This window comes from Cottoperca gobio, chromosome 10, assembly GCF_900634415.1.
Source record: "Cottoperca gobio chromosome 10, fCotGob3.1, whole genome shotgun sequence".
Taxonomy (NCBI): Eukaryota; Metazoa; Chordata; class Actinopteri; order Perciformes; family Bovichtidae; genus Cottoperca; species Cottoperca gobio.
This window is the reverse complement of record NC_041364.1, coordinates 19,217,476-19,240,702: the sequence shown is the minus strand read 5'-3', so window position 1 is coordinate 19,240,702 and position 23,227 is coordinate 19,217,476. Positions and strand designations below refer to the sequence as shown.

Sequence of the window (23,227 nt, the reverse complement as noted above, 5' to 3'; positions counted from 1 at the left end):
ACACATGTGAGAGTGGCAGAGGAAATGAGAAGGGTGTACTGGTTTGGTTCGGGAAGCTCACCTCCCGTAGGTATGGACATTTCCATTTAGAGAAATCTCCGTTTTTAGTTTTTTCTCTCGTGTCTCTCTGTTGGTGAGGAGTCACATATTCAGAGTCATGAGCTGCAGGGCTTTCTCTCTTCTCTGCCTCCATGTCTCTGTATCTATAGCTGCTAGCTGGCTAAAGAAATCTGCATGTTCAGTCCACTCGTGCATATCTCTGCCCAAACTGGTGATGATTTATTAGACTACACAACACTATTTTCCCACTGTAATAAACATTTTTACACTGAAAGGAAAGAAAAACAACTAATTTAAATATAATGCTGGACTGTAACAGTGCACTTACTCTTAGTCAAGAATGTGTCACCAAGAGCTTTATTGTAAAACAAAAACAATACATGCAGAACTGTTTTGAATAAATATGAGCAACTGGGTATGAGAGTAGACAAACACTTGAAAGCATTAAACATAATGCCAAATATCCCATAAAGTGATGGAGAGTAATTAAGTGCATTTACTCAAGTATTGTTCTTAAATACACTTTTTAGGTACTTGTACTTTACTTTAGTATTTACATAGTAACATAGTACTCAATACTTCTATTCTACATTTCTACTTTATAATGTACTTTTTACATTTATTTTAAAGCTATAGTTACTAGTTACTTTTTAGATTCTAATTTTACATACATACATACCTTATAAAATACATAAAATTGTTTCAAATGAAACCAGTGGTTCCCAATATGTTTAGCTTGTGACCCCTTACAAATTAAATCAGTGACTAGTTGCAGCCCCTTGTCACATTTCAGATGAGTTGTTAGACTTGTTAGTCCAAATTTCAGATGGTTAAACTTCAGAAGAGGTAGAATCAACCATTATTTCACAACATAAGCAAATAACAGAGAAAGGTAAAGCAAACAATGATTTAAAATGTGTGTAGCAGAACTTTGTTTTTTCCTCCTTCCATTAACACATGTATTAATCTAACGACCCCTCAGATTTATCTTGTGGCCCTTCGGATGGGGCCCAGCCATCCCTACCTGTGAAGCTCCATATAAAAACAAATACAAATAACTGAGAATAAAAACGATCCAGATTCTTTACTAAAGTATGAGGAGGAAAAATACTCAATGACAAGTAAAAGTCTTACAGTGAAAATGTTTCTTAAGTAAAAATATTATGAACAAAATATACTTTTAAAGTGTCAAAAGGGAAAGTGTTGAAAACAGAAAAATGTCCTGTATATGGAACTGTATGTAACACGTGTATGTAACTACAATATCTGTCAATGTGGTGGAGCAAAGCATAGAAATAATTATATTATTATAATATTATTTATTTCCCCTTTATTTTGATTTGATTATTTTAATGAATTTCAATTTATTTTTTACTTACTTGTTTACTTGTTTTACTGTTATTATGATGTTGTTTGTCTGCTTTTGGATTTATATGATGCTATATATGATATTATATACGTTATGGCGTGTTCTTTGTATTGTGTGACAAAATCAGTTTATATCTGGAGAACAAAGTTGAAATGAGTCAATAAAAAAGAAAGAAAGCAGAAAGTGACGTTAAGTTAAAAACATAAGTAAAGTATCTAAGATGTGTAACTGACTGCATTACTTCACTAAATGTACTTAGTTAAATTCCACCACATGTTAATATGGAAGCAGTTTTATTTTTAAGGCATTTCTCATTTTTAACAACTGATTAATTGTTCCGAAGTACCTGATTAAATGACCAAATGACACATGTGAAAACAAGTCATCACGTACACCTAATTGATTACATGTGTAGTTTCCACATACATCATGTACAAAGTTATGTCATAACACCCTTTCATGAGATAATATCATATGTGAAACACACTAACATGTGGGATATGAAGTCCGTAGAGAATGTATTCCATTAACCAATTTCCACTTGTGGTGCTTTAGAGCCTCTTACTGATTTGTTACATTTACAATTGCTCTTCTGTGCTCTTAGCAACACGATTGTTTGTCTGTGTCACTCAGAACAACAGTAAGCTTATATTTTGTCTGTTATGTCCCATGGCATACCAAGAGTAAGATGCCTCCTGCTCATCCTTTGCAGCGAATGTGTGTGTGGTGACTGTGTTAAGGTGCTACCACACTGTCTGCTCCCTGTCAGCATCGCTTCCCTTGGGCATCAGTGTTTTCCTCACAGCTCCACTCGGCTTTAACAACATGCCTTTACAGAGGCGTCAAGACCCTGAATAACAACAGCAGTTGTAATTGTATTTGTATGTGTGATTGTGTTCGAAGTGTGTGTTCACGAGTGCACTGTTGGTGTGCCTCCGTGGCTCCATGTGTGTGTATGTGCGCATGGATTTGCTTCCCTCTTATGCGTTTTTCGCTCTGTGTGTGCCCATTTTGGAGCAGGCTTGTTCATTAGGTCTGTGGGGAGGTGTGCTTTCTGCTGACTTTGTTTGGTTCAAAGCCTGAGGCTCATGCTGATCAATAGTATCCCGGACCCACCACATCTATGTGCAGCTGATTGGCTCTCTGCATGGCAGGCGGCCCCAGCTTAACAACGGAAAGTCGTACATCAATATGTTGCTCGTATCTCTCTGGGTATATTTTGAACACACCCTTAATCGCTCAGAATGTGCATGAAATTTTGTTTTACCTGGAAACTCGTAAAAAACAAGAAATGCATAAAAAGCAGTGAAATCGAAGGAAATCTTGTCACAGCACAGCGTGCAATCATCATCAAATACTGGAAAGCAAAGCCAACAGATGTGTGTTTTCTAGGTGACAGTTAGTAACTTGCCAATAAAGCATTGATGGAATTTCTGGCTTTAGGGTGGTGTTTAGCGTTTGTTTCTATGTGGTACACTTTTGTTGAGTTTCTGTGCGGGTGTCTGCACTCATGCCTGTATTGTGTTGCAGCTAAGTGCAACAGGACTCAGTGTAAAATTTGACAGAGAGGAAGTCAAATGTGTTTTTCTATCAGTCTGTAATCAATATTTCCCACTCATTGTTATATTTTTGTGTCTGTATGGGAAGAAAATTAGGCCATTTGGAATATTTTGTCCTTTCGGCTAAGGCTGACCCGCAGGCCCCTTATACACACTGACATACACATAAACATCAGCACTGGCTAATCTGTGTCTGTCTGTGCTCTCCTCAGGTCTGGACGACTGTCTTCAGCAGTACGTGAAGAGTTTCGAGCGGGAGCAGATGGGGGGAGAGCAGCTGCTGCACATCACCCATCAGGAGCTGGAGGAGCTGGGTGTCACCAGAATAGGACATCAGGAGCTTATTCTGGAAGCTGTCGACCTCCTCTGTGCCCTGGTCAGTCAGTCAGCCTCTGCTACTCACTGACACTATCTCTCTCACTCTATAATACTTTGGAGGGTGTGATGTATACACACATATGCATGTCTTTGCGTGTGTGTTTGTGTACTGTGTGTTTGAGTGAAGTGTTAGTCATATAAACTGGATTAATACAAGACTACTATGAGCAACAATATTGAGCTCCAAAACTGACAAGAGGTAATAAAAGGTTATATCACATGTCCAAAACAGAACTGAATACATTAATAAAAAGCAATACATAGTTAATCAGCATGAGCTAGCTTAAACGTTTAATAAAAGTGGACGGTAATGTTGGGGCACCACTTTTATTAAACCCTCCGGTGTCAGAGTCAGCTCCACAGAGGAGGACAGGTCTGCAGACAGTTATGGAACAGTAGACTAGTCAATGGTACACATACATCTTGAATAAACTGTGTGAATGCATTGTCCCGTTAGCCACTGCTTGCTAGCTTAAAGAGCTTTTTACATCTTCAATAACTATTTTAATTACTGAAATGAATTAGGTACAATCCCAAGAACAAAATACCAGGGGGAAATAAACAGCACAGTACAGAGAAAATACAAAGGAGCTTGCATGTTGCCGGCTGCCTCGCAGGCTTGTGGTTAGCGGTTAGCTTGCCAGCTACAGCTGATTTAATCAAAGTTATGCTAATTTCAGACAGTTGTATTTAGTTGTTGCACAGATGCTGGTGATTAGACAATATTTGACATTTAATATTGTCTTCTTTTGTGAAATTAAATAAGATTTTCATGGAAATACATATAAGATATCAAAGAAAGTATTGTTTATATTCAAACTATACCCAGCCTATATATCCACTGTATACTATCAGTATTTTAGAACGATTTATAAAGAAGATTTATGAATATTTTTTAAACTATGATAAATTGTTGATATAATTACTTAAAGACCAATTTAGAGTAAATACACATAACTGCTGAAGAAATTCAGAGGGATTTATGTGTTGGTTGCTGTTTATTTCCCCCCACAAGTTATTGATATAGGCTTAAAAATGGCTATAAAAATCCTCCATCATTTGGGCCCTGCTTTGTGTGTACTGACTCGGTCACTGCTGAATGTATGTGCAGTGGCCCTGCTCAGGATTAGGGAATTAGGGGGAATTAGGTGCTACTCTCCCAGAGAGAGAAAGAGACAGAGACGAAGGGAGAGTGAGAGGAAAAGAGAGAGGAAGAGAGAGAGAGAGAGAGAGAGAGAGAGAGAGTATGTAGGAAGAGTATGCAGGAGATGCACCTTATCTCCCAGGCACACATGGCTGGATTAGTTGGGGCTGTTTGAATGTGTGTATGTGTGTGTGTGTGTGTGTGTGTGTGTGTGTGTGTGTGTGTGTGTGTGTGTGTGTGTGTGTGCGTGTGTGTGTGTGTGTGTGTGTGTGTGTGTGTGTGTGTGTGTGTGTGTGTGCTAATCGGCACCTCTTTTCATTCAAACGTTCCAGCATGGGAATGAGTGTCCCAGAGCAGCAATCACCACCATATGTCCTGGGACTGGACACACGCCACACACACATAGGGCTGCCAGGTAGACAAGATGTATCACTAGAGCGACTGCTGTGAGTAGCATTAAAGGATAATTCCAGTCTATTACAACTCAGGTCTTACTTTTGTAGTTCTACCTATCATTCCTATCACAGTTAATAACACTGACATCTGGGAAGACATCGGCATCTAGGAAAGAAACTTTGACCGTCATTACCGTTCAAAAGTTTGGAATCACCTGTTTTATTATGTTCTTCTTATTTCCTTCAATAATGGCTTGTATGGCTTGTTACAGGGATACAAACCTCACATGAATTATTTACATTTGAAGTAGTTTTGGCCCTTAGAGAATAAGAATTCAATGATTTACTTTTCGTCGATGTCGCCATGCTAGGGGAAAATAGTGTTGGAACCATTTTTTCACCCAAATTCCCTTTGAGTTTGAATTTGAATTTGAATTTCCAGTCCAAAAAATTGTCCACAACTGTGCAATTTGGCTCTAAATATTTTTGACAAGCCAATTTTTCTTTAGGGCCCCTGCAGTCTACACAGTGGTTGGATTGAATATGTTGTGATTTGTCAGTCCACAGTATGTTCAGTTGATATTCCCTGATCCAGTTCCAATAATGCTAACCCTCGACTGACCTTCAATGTTCATTTGGAAATGTCAAGAATAGCTTTCCTAAAGCGACACGTTTCAGTTTGTTATAGGCATAATGATCGCTGACGTATACAGTATATTCATATATATATATATATATATATATTCCTATTTAAATGTGCACACATTTTAAAGCTACGCTTCTAGTTTCTTTTACCAATGACTGCTGATTCCTTCTATTCTTATTCAACTGTTGCTCAGAGTTATCTTTGTCTCTTTGTGCCCATTCAGTCATCAGTGTTGTACAAAACATGACTTTCTTTTTGCAAACCCATAAATAAAAAATAACATCTATTTGTTTAGAGGACTTTCTACAACTTGAAAGCATGAAAGAAAGTAGTCCTCTCAGCCACCTGACTGTACGGAATCAAGCTTTTGTGGCAGGCAATTCCAAACTTTGAGCGGTTGTGTATTTTCATGTGGCAAGAGGTATTATTACAGGCATTCTGGATGTGCTCAACTGTGGTTTAGATAATCTGGCTAAACTGTTGGCTGGTTTCCAACTTGTCTGATCATGCCTCTGCTAATTTCTTGCCCTGTTGGACTTTGTTGCAGCGAAGTTGCAGTGTTTTCCGAGATCTCAACAACCACTTTGTTGAGTAAAATCTTTTCATAATCAATAGAAATAAAGGCCAAAACTGTTATAATAAATCAAAATTATTACTTTAGCGGGAAAACAATTCTCAACTGACCTCCCGTCTCTCAATAATTGTTCTCTGCAGCTCTACATTACCTGTAGACACTGAATATTTGGATAATAAAGGATGATTCACTGTAGTCAGCAATATCATCCATCACAAGGAAAGCAAAACCCTGTTCCCCTGGCTCAACCGTTATGACTTTCTGGTCTTTCTGCAGTAAAAAAAAAAGAAGAGCTACTGTGGCCCTGGATCAATGCAAGTTTCAAGCGCTAACTGAGCTTTCAGTCTCGCTGTAAATGTGGAAAAGTCCCTTCTTTTATGTCTATGCATTTGAGTTTTTGCCCCTAGCATCTATGCTAAGTAGGTTTCTGTGGGTGCACTGAATTTTCAGCAAGATGTCTTATGAAATGGGCCTTACTTTTTTTCTGTTGCCATTTTCACTTTTATTTGACAGAGGACAGTGTAGAAATAGGGGAGAGAGGGGTTTGACATGCAACAAAGGTCCCAAGGCCTGAATCAAACCCGGGACTTTGCGATTATATGGTATGTGCTGCAATCAATCAGCTACCAAGGCACTCCAAATGGGCACACTTTATGAATGAAATGACTTCTCACCCCTAAATCTGAATTAAAAGACACTTATAAATTACATAAACATAGGTGTCATTGTATTAAAGTTACATAAAAAGTGAGCAAACGGAGCAAAACCATCTATTTAACTCAAAGTCCTCTCGAGCATCCAGTCTGCACAGAATTATTGATTATTGCAATAGTCAATTGCAAGTACATGACAATTTCCCATTGTCACACATAGACAGCTAACATACTGCGTACATCTAGTATTTAATCAAACAACAATAAATTACTCAGTTAACTTCTGTGTATTATCTTTTAAAACATGCAGTAAGACACAGATGTCTTTGTACCTTATAGATTGTGTTTAACTGCCACCAAGTGTCCTGTCATCTCTCTATGAAATGTGTCAACAAATTGTAACTTTACTTTTCAACATCTATGTCAGCTGTTCGACATTGGAGCAGTCCTTGTGGTGTCCCCCAAGGTTCTGTTTTAGAGCCACTTAGACAAGACCTCGCTTTACTTCTGAGGTCTAACTCTCATTTAACCAACGTTGACGAATGCGTTTCAGTTAGTGTCTTTACATTCCTTTTATTCTTCAGCACCAGAGGAAAGTCATCATTCTCATCCAAAAAAGGCAGAGAGACCACATCTCAGCAGTCTGTTAGGGCCAGCATACGGACAAACAAATTCATATCTATCAGGGATATTGAGTTTTTAATCAATCTGACAACAGTCGGATTGATTAAAAACTCATAGGTTTGGACTTTGGAGAGGAAACTGAAGCACCTGGAAGAAAACATGCAAACAGACAGGACAACAACTCTGAAACTTAAAATATCTTGGCATAATCCATAATAATAATTTGGTAGCTTTATTCCGTCTGGAGTTATGTCCCAGTTCTGCTTTTGTTCTGAGAAAGTAATTCATGCAGTCATCTCCTCCTGTCACTCTTTCATGCAGATGAGTCAGCTTTCTATGTTGGTTCCTTTTCAGTGCCACCCTGTGTGACTCCAAACTGATGTTAAATCCTGTGTGTTACTTGAAAGTTATTACATAGTTGGTCATACATTAATCGTCCTTGTCATGTTCATTTGAGCTAATTAGACCTCACATGTCCCAAATAGGAAAGCTTAAATGCTTAAATTGCCCTTAATTTGATTTGCATGTATGTGTGCACATATGTGTCTCTGAGGGATTACAACCTTTTTTCTTTTTTTTGCTACAGCACTTTGATTGATGGTCTTGTAAGTGTTTTTTTGATCTAGTTGTTGATTGCCCAGGGGTAATACTATCTGAAATAAAACACTTTCTTTGAAACAGTCCAATAAAAAAGTTAATTACAAAAAAATCAAACCATGTTCAGCTTCATAAGTTTTACATTTCATACGACGCGCGTAGACTCAATGTGCTTAGAAAATAAATAAAAGAAGCATGACAAATACACATAAGATAAGAACACATATAAGATGGTATTACATATATAAGTACATATAACATAGGAGGAATTTTTATACAAAGGGAATAAGATAAGATGGTATTATTATAAATCTAATTAAATTAGTGAATTGTGGACTGGATGGAAGCAAAGATTATACATGACAAAAACAAGTACATATACAAACATATGAGATAAGAAGGTATTATGTAATAACAAGGGAATAAAATGAATGTATTATTACTAATATTGTTATTGATAATAGTAATTAACCTTAAAAAAGGGAATACAATTAATGTATTATTATTAAGATTGTTATCAATAATAATAGTTAGTAATAAAAAGGGAATAATAATAATGTTTCTAGAATAAAAGTTATACCCGTTACCACGCACTAAAAGCTTGCAAAACAAAGTCATGTTTCTTTCTGCTTTTAAAATAACAGACTGTTGTAGCAGACCTTAGTTCATGTGCTAGAGAATTCCAGAGAGAAGGACCAACATGACTGAAGACTATAAATAGATGTTTCTAAAAATCAAGAGGAAAAAGCCTCCAGTTGTATAAAATTGTATCTGGGTAAACAAGAAAAACCTGCAGTAAAACATCTAAAATTCACTCTTCATACAAAACTCATTAGCTTGAGGTGGGCAGTGAACCCAGATCTCCACAGCTGTGAACAATGGTGGAGATATCAGCATAGAGGAGAGGCCACTCCACACATGGCTGCTATGGCAACCACATCGACATGAAGGTGGAAGAGGGAGGGGGGGGGGGGGTTGCTTTATGGCATCGCCCTCTTACTGTATTGATTAGACGCACACAGGCACACACATGCACGCAGTGCTCAAATTATTTATCTCTCCTTCACCACACACGCAGACAGTCGACACAGCGGGACATTATTCCCCCGCTTCATCTCAGCACTCCGTCCCCTGGAGAGAGCCACACACAGCTTCAGATCGAATCATAGGACAGGCTAATTACAGCTGTGCAAACATCTGCGCTCCAAGTTCATGTATACATCTACATTCCCACAGAATACAGAAGATTATACAGAACACAGTGTATGCATGACCTAGTTTTCAGCGAGATGCATAGCTGGGTGCTCTCTCTCCCTCTTGTCTTCTGCCTCTTTAGTTCCTCAATTCTCTCTCTCTCTCTGCTGCCACTGCTGAAACCCTCGCTCCTTTGTAGTCACTGCGGTCGTGACTATGTAGAATAGATCTAGAGGCAGAGGAGGAATAGATACGTCTAGCTAAGCCTGTGCATCTGACTTTACAAGGATGTGTGTGTGTGTGTAGCCTTTGTCAGCAGGAATCAGGCTCTGTCAGGCAGGACATGACTGGAGGTGCCTTGGGACGCTGAGCGCAATGTGGCTCAGTGGGTCTGTCTGTGTGTGTGTGTGTGTGTGTGTGTGTGTGTGTGTGTGTGTGTGTGTGTGTGTGTGTGTGTGTGTGTGTGTGTGTGTTTATCTAAAAGGGTCACAGTGCAGTAATGGGCTACTCGACCAGCTTGGTATTCTTGTATTAGTGTGCAGAGTGGCTGTTAGATGAACAATGCTAATGGGTATTCAGAGATAGTAATTCTGATTTCTGTTCATTCCACTCAGAATAACCACTTATACTTTAATGACAGTAGTTACTTTTTCTGTTCAATCCTATACAACTTGTGGAAAGATAGTCCTTATTTAGACAGGTACAAGTAAAAGTACATATTGCAGTGGTTTCATATTACTCTTTCATGTTTCTTTGTGGATACATAAAGGCTTTTTATCGACTTCTAGGTAACAGTGAATAAGTGAACGTATTAACAAAAGAGGTGTTTCTGGGCATATTTAAACATTTTGAAAAGAGCTGTAGCTAGTTGTTTTTAGGCTAAGCTAACAGCATCCTGACTCCAGCTCAATGGAACTTAACAGACAAATATGAGAGCGGTATCAATCTTCTCATCTACCTCTCAGAAAGATTACAATGCTAAACTATTTCTTTAACATTTGATCAAACTAATTATTGCAACAAGTCCCCTCAGACCAATGATTTCTAGCACAATGTTCACACGGACTGCGAATCAACAGCAGCACGTTAGCTGAGCAGCAGCAGCAACACACATATGTGGTTCTACTTCTGAAACGAATCCCTCTGTTTGTCCTCTAGAACTACGGCCTAGAGACGGAGAACCTCCGGACTCTGTCCCACAAACTCAACGCTTCGGCAAAGAACCTCCAGAACTTCATCCTGGGCCGGCGGAGGGGCGGGCACTACGACGGACGAGCTTCCCGGAGATTACCCAACGACTTCCTCACCTCGGTGGTGGATCTGATTGGTGCAGCCAAGAACCTGCTAGCCTGGCTTGACAGGTAACAACCACACCTGAGCCCACACTGTAATATGAATTTGACCTTTAATTTACAGATAACATCCCCAATTTTCAGCAAGTAAGGATGATCACAAAAATCTAAATATGTAAATTCTATAGTAATGTACGAGCAAGTATACCTGTTATTATGAATCAGTAACTTTACTACACAGGGCACACCAGGCAGTGGACAAAATAACAGGAACACATTACATTCTCCCACTGACACAAAAGTGACACATAATGAACATAATTCATATATGGGTAAAGAAGTTTTTATGTTAGATCAGCTGATGTAACCATATGAAACTGAGAACACATACAAATAAAGCAATGTTTGAGCTTTAGTAGATCCCCGGCTGCATAGCCTCCTGGCCATGATTTATTTAAGCAATAGCTCACGACAGGCCGTGGTATACGCTCATTATATCACAGTTAAGGGGCGTGGTTCGGTCTGAAGTGAGCTATTGCTTTTATAAAACGGTTACCAAGTGTGGCAATATGAAAGAAAAATACACACTCCAATTTAAATAGTTTGTATTATTAAATAATGATGTTCAAAATAAAATAGTCCCTCCGTTGCCTTCTGCACAAAACGTAGTGCGAGGTGGTTGCTATGCAACAACACTAACAGCTGCTCTTCACGTAGCTCTGCATGTCGTCTTTTAGGGGCTTTCTTCTCTGGAGAGAGGCACTGATCAATCCACTCCTCCAGAGTAAAGCTTTGTAAGTTTGTTTCTTAACGGACGTAATTTAACAGCTGTAACGGTTGTAGCTTTTTCTCACACGCGGAGGGATACTGACTTGTTGTGAAAAGTAACTACAATTCTACCCGTGATATACGCTCATTATACCACGGCTAAGAACCAATCAGATTGCTTGATTTGACATGTCCGTTTTATAAAACCAAATATTGCTGTTTGTCTGTATCACTTGCTCATGTGCTCTGAGAGGAAAAGAGAATATATTTTACGACCCTCTCTCACTGCCCTATTTCAGCTTTTGGAATCACACTGTTAGTAAAAGTATTTCATAACGCAAAAATGAGTAGGAAGAAGTGAATATACTAGTAATATATCAAGTCCTCCTCTTTTTTATATTTTATCAATAAACTTAATGTTAAACATGAATATTCCATCTTTCTGTCCGAGTGTTCACCATACACACCTTGATCAAATCAAACGGAAATGAAGCACTCAAAACAACTTACATATCCTGTACCCTGTCTTAGTATGCCAGTTCACCGTGCAGAAAAAAACACTATACTCCAAACATTAGCATTAGCTGAAAACAATAAACAAAAGTTCACCATATGTTTAAAGCTCTCAGATGCATTTGTCAGATTATGAACTCTGTTGTTTTTTTTTGTCTGCTTCAGGTCTCCGTTCGCCAGTGTGACAGAGTATTCATTACTGAAGAACAACATTGTGCAGCTCTGCCTAGAATTAACCACCATCGTACAACAGGTGATTCCATACAAACGCACGGGATCCATGCATCACACAATGCATCATGTCCGTATTCATTACTCTTTGGGATCGTCAATACCTTTTCTGGCTCATTTCTATAGATTTGACTATTTGTGAAACATATGCCTGCTGCTGCAGGCTGTTTGCAACATGGCTGATGGGACGAGTCACTCTCAGTAACAGCCTTTGGCAAAATACTCATTGACTCACTGTTAGACCACATCCTCTGCTCAACTTGTGGGCCCTGGTGGAATAATGAACTAGGGGTCTCTCATCCCTTCATTTCCTGTCCTCCTTCTGCTCCCCTTCTGGCTCGCTCCTTCGTGTAGATTCACCACACTCACACACACAAATGCAGTTTCAAGGCGAGACCATAGAAATAGGATAGGAGTAGAACGGACTTTTAACTGTTTTCTGTGGTCATTTCGTGTCATGTCTAGATGTTAGCCCTTGATTTGCGAAACTCTTGCGAGATGGTTATGGTTAGGGTAGTTAGACGGGCAGCAAGTTTTTGCCAAGTTTCAAAAATTGACGGTTAATATCTAGACACAACCTCATTTGACCAGTACAAAAGAAAATGGTGATTCTTGTTAGTTGTTTTGGTGACAACACATGTCAATGGGGCAGTAAAGTGTGATCGCAGCTCACCGGGAAAAGACAGAGGACCCAGCTCCGGAATGGGATGGCAAGTTAGTTAGCTAAGTAGTTTGTTCTTCTCCTGAGCGGCAGGGAGTGAGGCGGAGGGACCATTAAACCTTCCGAACATGGATAGGAATGAAACTGGAACATTTGGTGTTTGTAAGTGTTACTGTAGTGTAGATTTCTGGCTCGGAGCAGAAAAAGACTCATTTTGAGAAAACTGCATTTAAGGATATGTACTGTAAAATAATATACATTTTTCCCCCTTTAATTCTGGGGTTTATTTTAGAAAGTGTTTCCTTGTGTGATGCGAGAGTCTAAGGACAGAGGGTGTCGTAACCTGTACAGTCTGTAAAGCACACTGAGACAAATGTATAATTTGTGATATTGGGCTATATAAATAAATTTTATTTGATTTGTAGGTGAATGGGGTAAACTTTTAAACTAAGAGATATCACCATGAAACACCCAATTGATTACTTACATTAAGATAAATAATTTGTGTTGTGTTGCAATTTTCTGTTTGAATGAGGCAGGATAGATATCTATTACTAACTTCTAATGAATTTAGGAGAAATCTACAGATGCAGTAGACAATAGTAGATAATAGACAAAGTTAGTATATTAAACACCTGAATGTATATTTTGGATGTTTTTTTCCCACTAGTCTGAAAGACAACATGTTATGGAAGCAAAATAGGCCAAACTCTCAAAATTGAGCAGTACATGGATGTGCATTCACACACACTCTGATAATGCAGAAATCTCATTGTTTGGACAGAATGTATGTCTGCTCTCCTGGACTCCATCTACATCCTCCCTGTAAGAGCCTACTGAGAGTGTGTGAGAGTGTGTTTGTACGTGTGCCCGGAGTAAGTCCTGGAGCCGAGCAGATAACACCCATCCCCTCTTACAAGGGCCAGAGGAGAGGGAGGAGAAAGGGGCCACCGTGGGTTCCACAATGGGCCAAATGAACATGTGGCTGCCAGGGTGCAGCGAGACAGACAAAGGTGGCAGCACCGCCCGCACTAATGTATCAAACAGATGAATTAAATACTTCCATGCACATCTGGTGGTTTCAGTGGGCTGCTTTCCCAGAAATAGATTAACTATCAGCTATCGTTAAATAACAATCTGTCATTTTCAAATAATGTACTTTCTAAATCCTGCGGAGGCTCGTGAAGCTCCAGGCAGCAGATCCAGAACTGGTCATTCCAATGTTTTAGTCTGCCTAGATTATAAAGTAATATGCATAATACGGATGGTTAGAAATGAAATAGCTGACTGCTGATGTTCTCTATTGAAAAGTCATCCATCTTTCCTCCTGTTGGCCGTCTCATTTGTCTTATTTCCATCTTTCCTGGTTGTTATATTGGGAGGAGGGAGATATTTGAGCTTCCATGCGGATGTTCACATCCATCTCATGTATTGTTCTTCTCTCTCTGCCTTCTTCTCGTTTTACAGGATTGCACTGTGTATGAGACAGAGAATAAGATTCTCCATGTGGTAAGTTTCTGCTTTAAAATGTCAAATTATTTTGAAAAGATCAATAATGATGCAAAGTTGTTGTTGGCCTGTTTCCATCACAGAACACACTGAAGAGGCACCATGGCATAGTAAACAATGACAACTTTTAAATGGATAGATAAAAAATAGTTACAACAAGACTGCTTTCCTAATGTAGCATAACATAAGAACAAACTGTGGATTCAAACCAAATTAAGCTTCCTTCTTCCTGCATGAGGCCCATTCTTTCGCAATTTGGCTTATGGTTCTGAAACAAACTTGCATGAGATCCTAAACACATTGAAAAGCTGAACAATGTGTGTGTTTTATGTGTGGGAGTCTGTGTGTGTGCATGTCAAACACACACAGTGTATGTGTTTTTGTGGGTATTTGTGGCACAAAACTGTGCATGTTAAAGTGCAAGCGAGCCTGAGGCCTTTTGATCGCTCCAGTTTAGCTTCTGTGTGTGTGTCTGTGTGTGTGTGTGTGTGTGTGTGTGTGTGTGTGTGTGTGTGTGTGTGTGTGCGCATGCATGTTTGACGGAGAACTGTCCATGTCCACGTGTGAAACCGAGTGAGCAGCTAGTGTGTGATCCGGGCTGACAGTTGGACCGGGACACTTCCTGCTGCCATTCAAGGTCGGGTGGAGGAAACAAAATAAAATGTCGGCAGGAGCAGTTCACAGAAAAGCATTTTATGCCAAGAAATAAATCGTACATCAGATGTTCTGTCAGCATACGGTATATATGCAATTGTATTACATATTTCTATAAACAAATCCAATCATAAGTCTGTATTTGGGATGTTACTGTCCCTGTGGTGCAATGTCCCCCCTGTCGAAGAGACTCCCCCTTAGTCGTTGACCTCTGTTGTTACAGGCCTGTTAATGACACAGGACAGTGACATCAGGCAAATTCAATTATTTAAATGGTTCTACACATGTGTGGACAAACCCTGGGTGCCACACTAAAGGCTACACATGACTAAGTATGTTATGAGTGGGAGGTTTATGTGTGAAACAGGGAGACAGCGTGAAGGGAGGGAGGGAGAGAGAGAGAGAGAGAGAGAGAGAGAGAGAGAGAGAGAGAGAGAGAGAGAGAGAAGAGAGAGAGAGAGAGAGACAGAGAGAGAGAGAGACAGAGAGAGAGAGAGAGAGAGAGACAGAGAGAGAGAGATATTATTTAGATTTTTCAAAAAACACTTTATTTACATATTTTTCAATTGTACAAACTCTTTTAAAATAAAGTGCTTAAAACAACGAATACAAGATATATACATTTAACCCTTTATCATCACAAATCAATCGTAAACAATCATTTTTGTATCACTACCCTTCCAAGGCACAACATGGGTAAAAAATGACTCGCATCGACCCACAAAGCCACCCCATGTGAGTGTTTCCCCGCCACACCCCCGGAAATCAACTCATTCCATCATTCAATTCTCCGAATGATTCTCAATTCTCCGTTCTCGATCACCACAAATCACTACCCACCCTTTCCCCACCCTCAATCCACGGACCAGAACAGTTCCCGCACCACCACACCAGGTCCACACACGGCCCAAAAACGACCCATGTACACCCAGTGCAACAAAAATGAAAAAGAGACACACCACAACAATGACACCATCAAAAACAGAAAAATAATAAAAAACTATCCAATAAAAGCTTGTGCAAAGTGTAATTCGTCATCACTGACGGAACAGATAATATTTTTAAAACACCAACTTTGTTTAAAAGTGTCTATGTCTCCTATATGTTTATAAAACCTGAACTCGAGCCAGAGTCTTGCTCTAATATTGCACAGCCACACTGCTTTCGCCTCCTGCCCTTCTCTGTTTTCCACACTGTTCTTTCTGCTTATGTAGATGGCCATTTTGGCTTCTCCTGAGAGGAAGTTTAGGAGCTGCCACTTTTCTTTTTTTTCTTTTGTGTAGGCAGCTCCCATGATAAAAACACTCTCAGGAAAAATAACATCAAAGAGACTCAAAACCAATGTTAAAAGAGAGAAGAAACCGGTGAGTCTCTTACATTCAGTGAAAACGTGGAAGACAGTCTCACATAAATTACAAAATGGACAATTATTTAAAACAGCATTATTAATAACAGAGATGAAAGCATTGGAACCGATAGCTCCATGTAAAATCCTCCACTGAAGGTCGGCAGTCCGCTTTTTGAGGGGGGGGGTTTGTATAAAATCCTCCACTGTGGACCCAGTCCGCTTTCTCCACCTAGTCTATTACTCCACACATTGGAGGGTCATCAATAGAAAAGGCCCGTGCAACAGCACAGGCCTTTTCTATTGATGCTTTTCACACAGTTCGCATAGAAAGTTGTTTTGTCTGCTCTGTGCAGCGACAGTTTTGCTGGGTTAGTGACCTTGAGCAGGGGGCCGGTCAGTTCTCCCAGCCAGGGGCTGAGATAGATTTCTGGAAACGGTTCCGCTGGGTCTGGAACGGTCTTTCCCTGACTGTATTCGATGAGGAGGCTCCTCTCCTCTCCAGAGAATCTCTGGCTCCAGAGCTGCAGGATCCTCCGAGACACCCGGCTAGAGGTTAGACCCAGCAGAGAGCTCAGGGCTCGGGCATCATTCAGCGCCAGCCCCACTGCATCCACCAGCTGTTGTAATCACAGGGTCCTTGAGCTGCACAGCGCCACCATCAGGCCGGGTGTGTTGCTGCTGCTGGTGTCCAGCCTGGCCCTGTGAATTAGAGGCTCCATCAACAACCAGTGTAGAGAGTCAGACTTAGGGCACCTTTTATGGTCAAAAAGGGTCCAACACTTAAAAACACTCTGATAAAATGGAGGCAGCTCACAACAATTTTGAATCAGTTAAAAACAGAGCAGTATCCAGCCCCAGGTTACTCACGTGTCTGAGGATACAGCTGGCCACTTCTCTCCAAACCAAATCAGCCGGACCGGTAAAATATTTCTTTCAAAATTGGAGTCTAAAAGAGCCTGTTCGGCTGGCCAGGTGGACTAGGCCCTGTCCCCCCTCCTCTCTGGATAAATACAGCACGCCTTGTGGCACCCAGTGTAGACCATCCCAAAAGAAATCTACTATTTCTTTCTGTATTTTAGCTAAAAGGCCTGAGGGAGGGTCCACACAGGTCAGACGGTGTCTCAGTTGGGATGCCACAAGGTTGTTTAAAACCAAAACCCTGCCTCTAAAAGACATCTGAGGGAGCAGCCATTTCCATTTGGAAATCCTTCCCTCAATCTTTTCAGTGACGTTCTCCCAGTTCTTGTGGACTATATTTTCTTTTCCTAAAAACACACATAGATATTTTATTCCATCTCTTTTCCAGGTGAGGCTCTGGGGAAGAACTGGGTGACCACCACGACACTCCCCAACAGCGAGGGCTTCACTTTTCTTCCAATTTACCCTCGCTGCCGATGCTGTGCTAAAATCTTTTACAATATTGGTTCAAATATCTGCCTCCTTCTGGCTTCCAATGACATCATCCACATAAGCTGATAAAATAATGCTGCTACTACAACCAGGTAAAAAAAGACCTTGTAGGTTCAAGGGAGAGCGCATAGAGCATTCCTGACAGAGCACAGCCCTGCTGGACCCCTCTACACACTCTAAAAGGAGCACACAGACTACCATTGAACTTCAGCACACTCTCAACTTCACTGTACAACACCTTGATCTTAGCTATGAATCCAGGGCTGAACCCAAAACTCTCCATCACTTTCCAGAGGAAGTTGTGTTCAACCCGGTCAAAAGCCTTTTCCTGATCCAGAGAAATCAGACCAATATTAATGCCCAATGAGCTGGCGACCTCCAAAACATCTCGAATTAGGTGGACATTGTCTACCATGGACCTGCTGGGAACACAGTAGGTCTGGTCCCGGTATATGACCCGCTCCATAGCCCCCCCCCCCCCAGCCTGGTGGCCGGGACAGAAGCTTATAATCCACACACAGCAAAGACACAGGACACCAATTACCAATGTCCTGCAGGTTTCCCTTCTTAGGCAGAAGTGTTATTACTGCTCTGCGGCAAGACATCGGCATGGAACCAGAGGCCAGGCTTTCATTAAAAACATCTAAAAGATCATTTGATAAAATGTCCCAGAAGGCTTTAAAAAACTTGACTGTGAGACCGTCGATGCCGGGAGCTCGCCTTCCCTGCATGGCCTGTAAAGCTACCTGCAGCCCCCGCATAGTCAAATGCCCCTCCAACTGTGAGTTGGTCTCTTCTGAGACCTGTGGTAGTGAATCATAGAACCTTCCGAGGAGTGTTTCATCTCCCTCATACTCTCTGGAGTAGAGGGAAGAATAAAAACTCACGGCTCGCCTTCTTATCTGGCTTGGTTCAGTTATTTCTTGCCCTGTGTCTGAGAGAAGAGAATGGATTACCCTCTTCTGTCCGTTCTTTTTCTCCAGACAGAAGAAGAAACTAGAGGGAGCATCCATCTTTTTATTTTTTTAATTAAGAAAATGGCTTTAGCGGTGGCGTTTTCAAAACGCCACCGCTAAAGTCATTTTCTTAATTTTGAGGATTTCAATATATCCTCGATCTCTCGTGGACTCACTGATTTTTTCTAGTTCCACTATATCACCCTCCAGGTCTTTCATAGATCTGGTGATGTCTTGTGTAACATTGAGGGTGTGCTGTTGACAAAGCATTTTTATTTCAGTCTCACTGCCTAAGACTGCTAAAATCACTCCAGAAATAAATAAGGACCTGTCTAAAATGTTTATCAAAAGTCAAAACTTAGTTAAAATGCCAATATGCACTTGTTGGCTTTATGTTTCTAATAAAAACATTACATAAAAGCAAAACATGATCTGTAAAACCAGCCGGAATGATGCTGCAGTTTATAAATATTAAAATGATGTTTAAAACAATAAATACGATCTAACCTGGCTGAGGAAATCCTATTATCTCGATGGTGAGACCATGTATATTGTCGATCATCTGCATGCATTCTTCTCCATACATCCACTAGGCCATGGGAGTGGACCAGCTGCCTCAGAGCATTCTGGGACGCTCTGCATGGTTGCGATCTAAAGATGCATTTTCTGTGCAGTTAAAATCCCCTCCCAAGAATAAGAAATCCTCCAAGGCACAGCCATTTACACATCATTAACTTTTTATAAAAACAGCTTCCTCTCTGCACCGATTGTTGGAGTGTATACATTTATAAAAACTGTTGTAAAAAGGTCAAACCTTGCTTTAACTAAAAGCAACCTCCCCTCGATAAAATGCTCGACCTCCAGTGAGACTGGAGTAAAAGACTTGGTGAAAAGGAAGCCCATTCCTCCACTAAGAGAAGTGTTGTGGCTTTAAATGATTTCCCCTTCCCACTCTCTCCTCCAGTCTATCTCATTAAAACTATCACTGTGTGTTTCTTGTAAAAAAAATACTTCAACATGTTTCATCTTTGCAGTTTCATAGATTTGCCCTCTTTTTTTAAGACTCTGGCTCCATTAACATTTAAAACACCCACTCTGAAAGTATCCATCACTACTGAGATGTTAAAAGCAAAAAAACAAACAAACATATTAATTAAGACACGCATCATCAACATGTATTTGTCTTTTTACTTTTACCACAAGTTTCTTTAATCTATAATACTCCTGTTCAGTGAGGCCATACTCCTCTCTGTGACTCATATGGAGTCTGGTTGAGGTATTAAAATTGACCAAATCTGGAAAATAATCCTCCACCTTTACACAATGTTGGATTTTAGTTTGTTGGAGGAAAACTTTTAAACTTTCAGCCGTGTACATGTTTTCCTTCTGACTGTTACTTAAATGAAAACCAGGGATATCACTGCTGTCAGACACACACTCATCTTCACTAAGACTCTTGTCCGCCTGTCCCTGCCTTCTCACAGTCTGTCCCTCTTCCACAACTTTACTGTTTTTAGCATCGCTGGATGCTTTCTTTGACCTTTTCTTACATTTGGCAGCAGGTTTTTGTTGTACTGTCTCCAGTGCTACTGCTGCCTCTTCCTCCTCCACCTCCATCCTCTACCTGCTCACTCCATGTATTCCTTTCTTTTCCTGCCATGTTTTCCTGCACCTCTCCTATCACCTCTGCTGGCTCTCCTCCCACACCACCTGCCTCCTCTACACGCACCTCTCCTGCCTCCTTCACCTGCTCTCCTCCCAAATCACTTGCCTCTGTCACCTGCTCTCCTCCCAAATCAGTTGCCTCCTTTTTCTGCTCTCCTCCCAAATCAACTGCCTCTTTTACCTGCTCTCCTCCCAACACACCTTCCTCCTGTACCTGCTCCTCTTCTCCCTCCTTGTTTTTTTCGACCTCACTTCCTCCTACACCACCTAGAATATCTTGGTCATTTTTTTCCCCATTATTTTTCCCCACACCACTTAAAATAACACTACACACCTCGTGCGCCAGATCAGGCACAGCTGGAGCGGCCGGCGGAGATCTCCCCGCCAGAGCCATGGCTACCCTCGGTGGAGAGCCCTCCGCCGCAGCAGCCGCCGCCCCTCCTGGACCAGACGGAGCTGGGTCCCCGCGCCTCGGACAGGTCCTTGCGGTGTGTCCCTCCTCCCCGCACCCAAAACATTTCATACCCGATGAGGTATTTTTGAAGTATATTGCCTAAAAAAAAAATCAACGGGGAGGGAATGAGGGGAAATGGGGATGGATTGTGTAATATATGTTTTAACTCGCCTATAATGGGAACAGCGTTGCACTCAGTGGGAGCAGTGATGCTGCGCTTTGGACTGAAGGATGCTACAGGTCAGGAGTAAGTTTGGTGGTTGAGATACGAAGGACATCACAGAGATGGCTGTCGCTCATTTTGGTTCTCAATCTGCTTTTGTTCAGAGTTCACAGAAAATGTTTGCTCACATATTTGAGTGGGGAAGTGACCAACATTGAAGTTGCGTAGTTGTGTCTCAAAGAGACGGAGCTTCACACAGAATGCTTTCATGTGCGCAGTCGGCTCTTGTTCAGTGTTGAGATGACCAGTAAGATCAACTAAAAATGCCAGGTCTGCCAAACATGGAGGGTCTCTCAGCTCATGAAGAGGTTGGTCCTTCTCTTTCAAAAACAGATCGATTTATGATCTCAGGTAATAAAACCGCTGCAGCACGGAGCCGCGACTCAGCCAGCGGACATCAGAACTGTAGAGTGCGTCCCGTATTCAGCATCGACATCAGACAGGAAAGCTTGAAAATATCTGTGGTTAAGTCCTTGTGCTCGAATTATGTTGTTTCCTTTAGACTCCTAAGACCTAGCAGCTCTTCCGTAAGGCAAACGTTATCATCAACTCCCCGCAAAAAAAATGAACAGCTGTGCGGTGTCTGTGGTATCTGTGCTCTCATCACATGCAATCAGTAAAAATCTAAAGCACAAGCTTTATCTGACACTTGATGTTTTAAGTTAGCTGACAAGTCAAAACTGTGTTTCTGTGTTAGAACTAAGAAGTACAAAACATTCAAGCACAAGTTTCTATCTGGGCCATATTCCATTATACTTTTAGAATTTGCTGCGGGCCAATTAAAAATGGACCGAGGGCCAACCGTAGTTTGGACACCCCTGCACTACATGTTTAAGTAACTGAGACTTACATCCAGACAGGATCTTTTTCACTGGAGATACAACTTTCCCGTGTCTGGACAGCTCTCTGCTGAGAAACTCATCGGTTATGAACAGAGGGACGTTTGAAATAACAACTTTGGTTGCGGATTGCGTGAGAGGCATTACCTGCACAAACAAATCGTTCACCACGATACCTGTCTCAACGACGCGGTTCACCTTCTCCCGCTGATCCAGGAAAATGACAACAGCGCCGTTCATCCGTGCCAGTGATCTAATGCTGCTGTATCCGACCTTATCCCCCACAGCTAAACCAATATCCTCCACGCTACACGGGAAACCGGCAGACATCTTAATGCCATGTTTCCTCGTAAGCTTGGAGAATTCCCCATTTACCATGGCGTCAGACGCCGACCGGCGAGACACCGGCAAGCGAAATCCCCACACACCTCAAACACCACACCCAAACGTACCGAAAGTTAAACTATACCAAACTATCACCAGTAACTTAAGTTAAATTAACACCCATTATTAAACAAACTAATTAGAAATAAGAAACGAAAAGCACACACTCAGCGTCTCACTCGCACACAAACTCTCAGCATGCACTCAGAGAGAGACAGAGAGAGAGAGACATAGAGAGAGACAGAGAGAGAGAAAGGAGGTGTTTGTGTTCAGATGCTGCTTCTTTGCTGATCCTTGTTCACTACTATATGTGTTTTATAAATTAATTAGGTGTAAGTGAAGTGACACTTACACATATGATGATGATGATGATGATGATGATGATGATTATGGTAATGATGATGGTGATGATGATGCACAGTTGAAATCTGGTGTTTTATCTCTCAATTTTGCAACGGGACATTATTTCCATTTGGAAGAAGGAAAGTCGACCAATGTGTCAACTTAATGGTATAAATTGGATTTATTGGTTTTCTATTGTCTTTTTATTGGGATCCATGCAATATCCCCCCAAAAAATGCACATTTTCCCTATCACCTGTAGTGCTATTTATCAATCTATCGATTGTTTTGGTGTGTGTTGCTGAGGCTTTAGAGATGTCTGCCTTCTTTAGAATATAATGAAACTAGATGGCACTCGGCTTGTGGCGCTCAAAGTGGCAAGAAAAATACATTTGATGACCCGGTTACTCAAGATAACCCACAGACCTTGTTGTGAGCAGTTTCACTTATACAACTATTTTCTTTCTACCGTATCACCTACGCAGAAGCATCTACTCATGACAGCGTGAGATGTAAACATTTACGGTCCTTAGCTGAGCTGTAAAGTTAGCTAGCTCAGGTGATCTCCGGAGAATCTCTCCTCTATGAGTAGATGCACGCTTTCTTTTAACGCGGTGATACGGTAGAGATAAAATAGTTCCTACCTGAAACAGCTCACAACAAGGTCTGTGGATAATCTTGAATAACCGGGTCGTGATTTTTTGAAAGAGACAGTACTGTTGAGTTTTTCAAATGTATTTTTTTGGCGCTTTGAGCACCACAAGCCGAATGCCATCTAATTCCATT

The 23,227-nt window shown here is 41.0% G+C and overlaps 1 protein-coding gene across 3 annotated transcripts in view; it reads left to right on the top strand.

The window, feature by feature from the left end:
- The window catches only part of LOC115014454 (connector enhancer of kinase suppressor of ras 2), a 69,575-nt gene that overhangs the window by 12,175 nt on the left and 34,173 nt on the right, over positions 1-23,227 (top strand). For all 3 annotated transcript variants that reach the window (XM_029441303.1, XM_029441304.1, XM_029441305.1), the window contains exons 2-5: positions 3,201-3,364; positions 10,352-10,554; positions 11,932-12,019; positions 14,126-14,167. In XM_029441303.1, the coding sequence (XP_029297163.1) occupies positions 3,201-3,364; positions 10,352-10,554; positions 11,932-12,019; positions 14,126-14,167 (497 nt within the window). The remainder of the gene's footprint in view (positions 1-3,200; positions 3,365-10,351; positions 10,555-11,931; positions 12,020-14,125; positions 14,168-23,227) is intronic.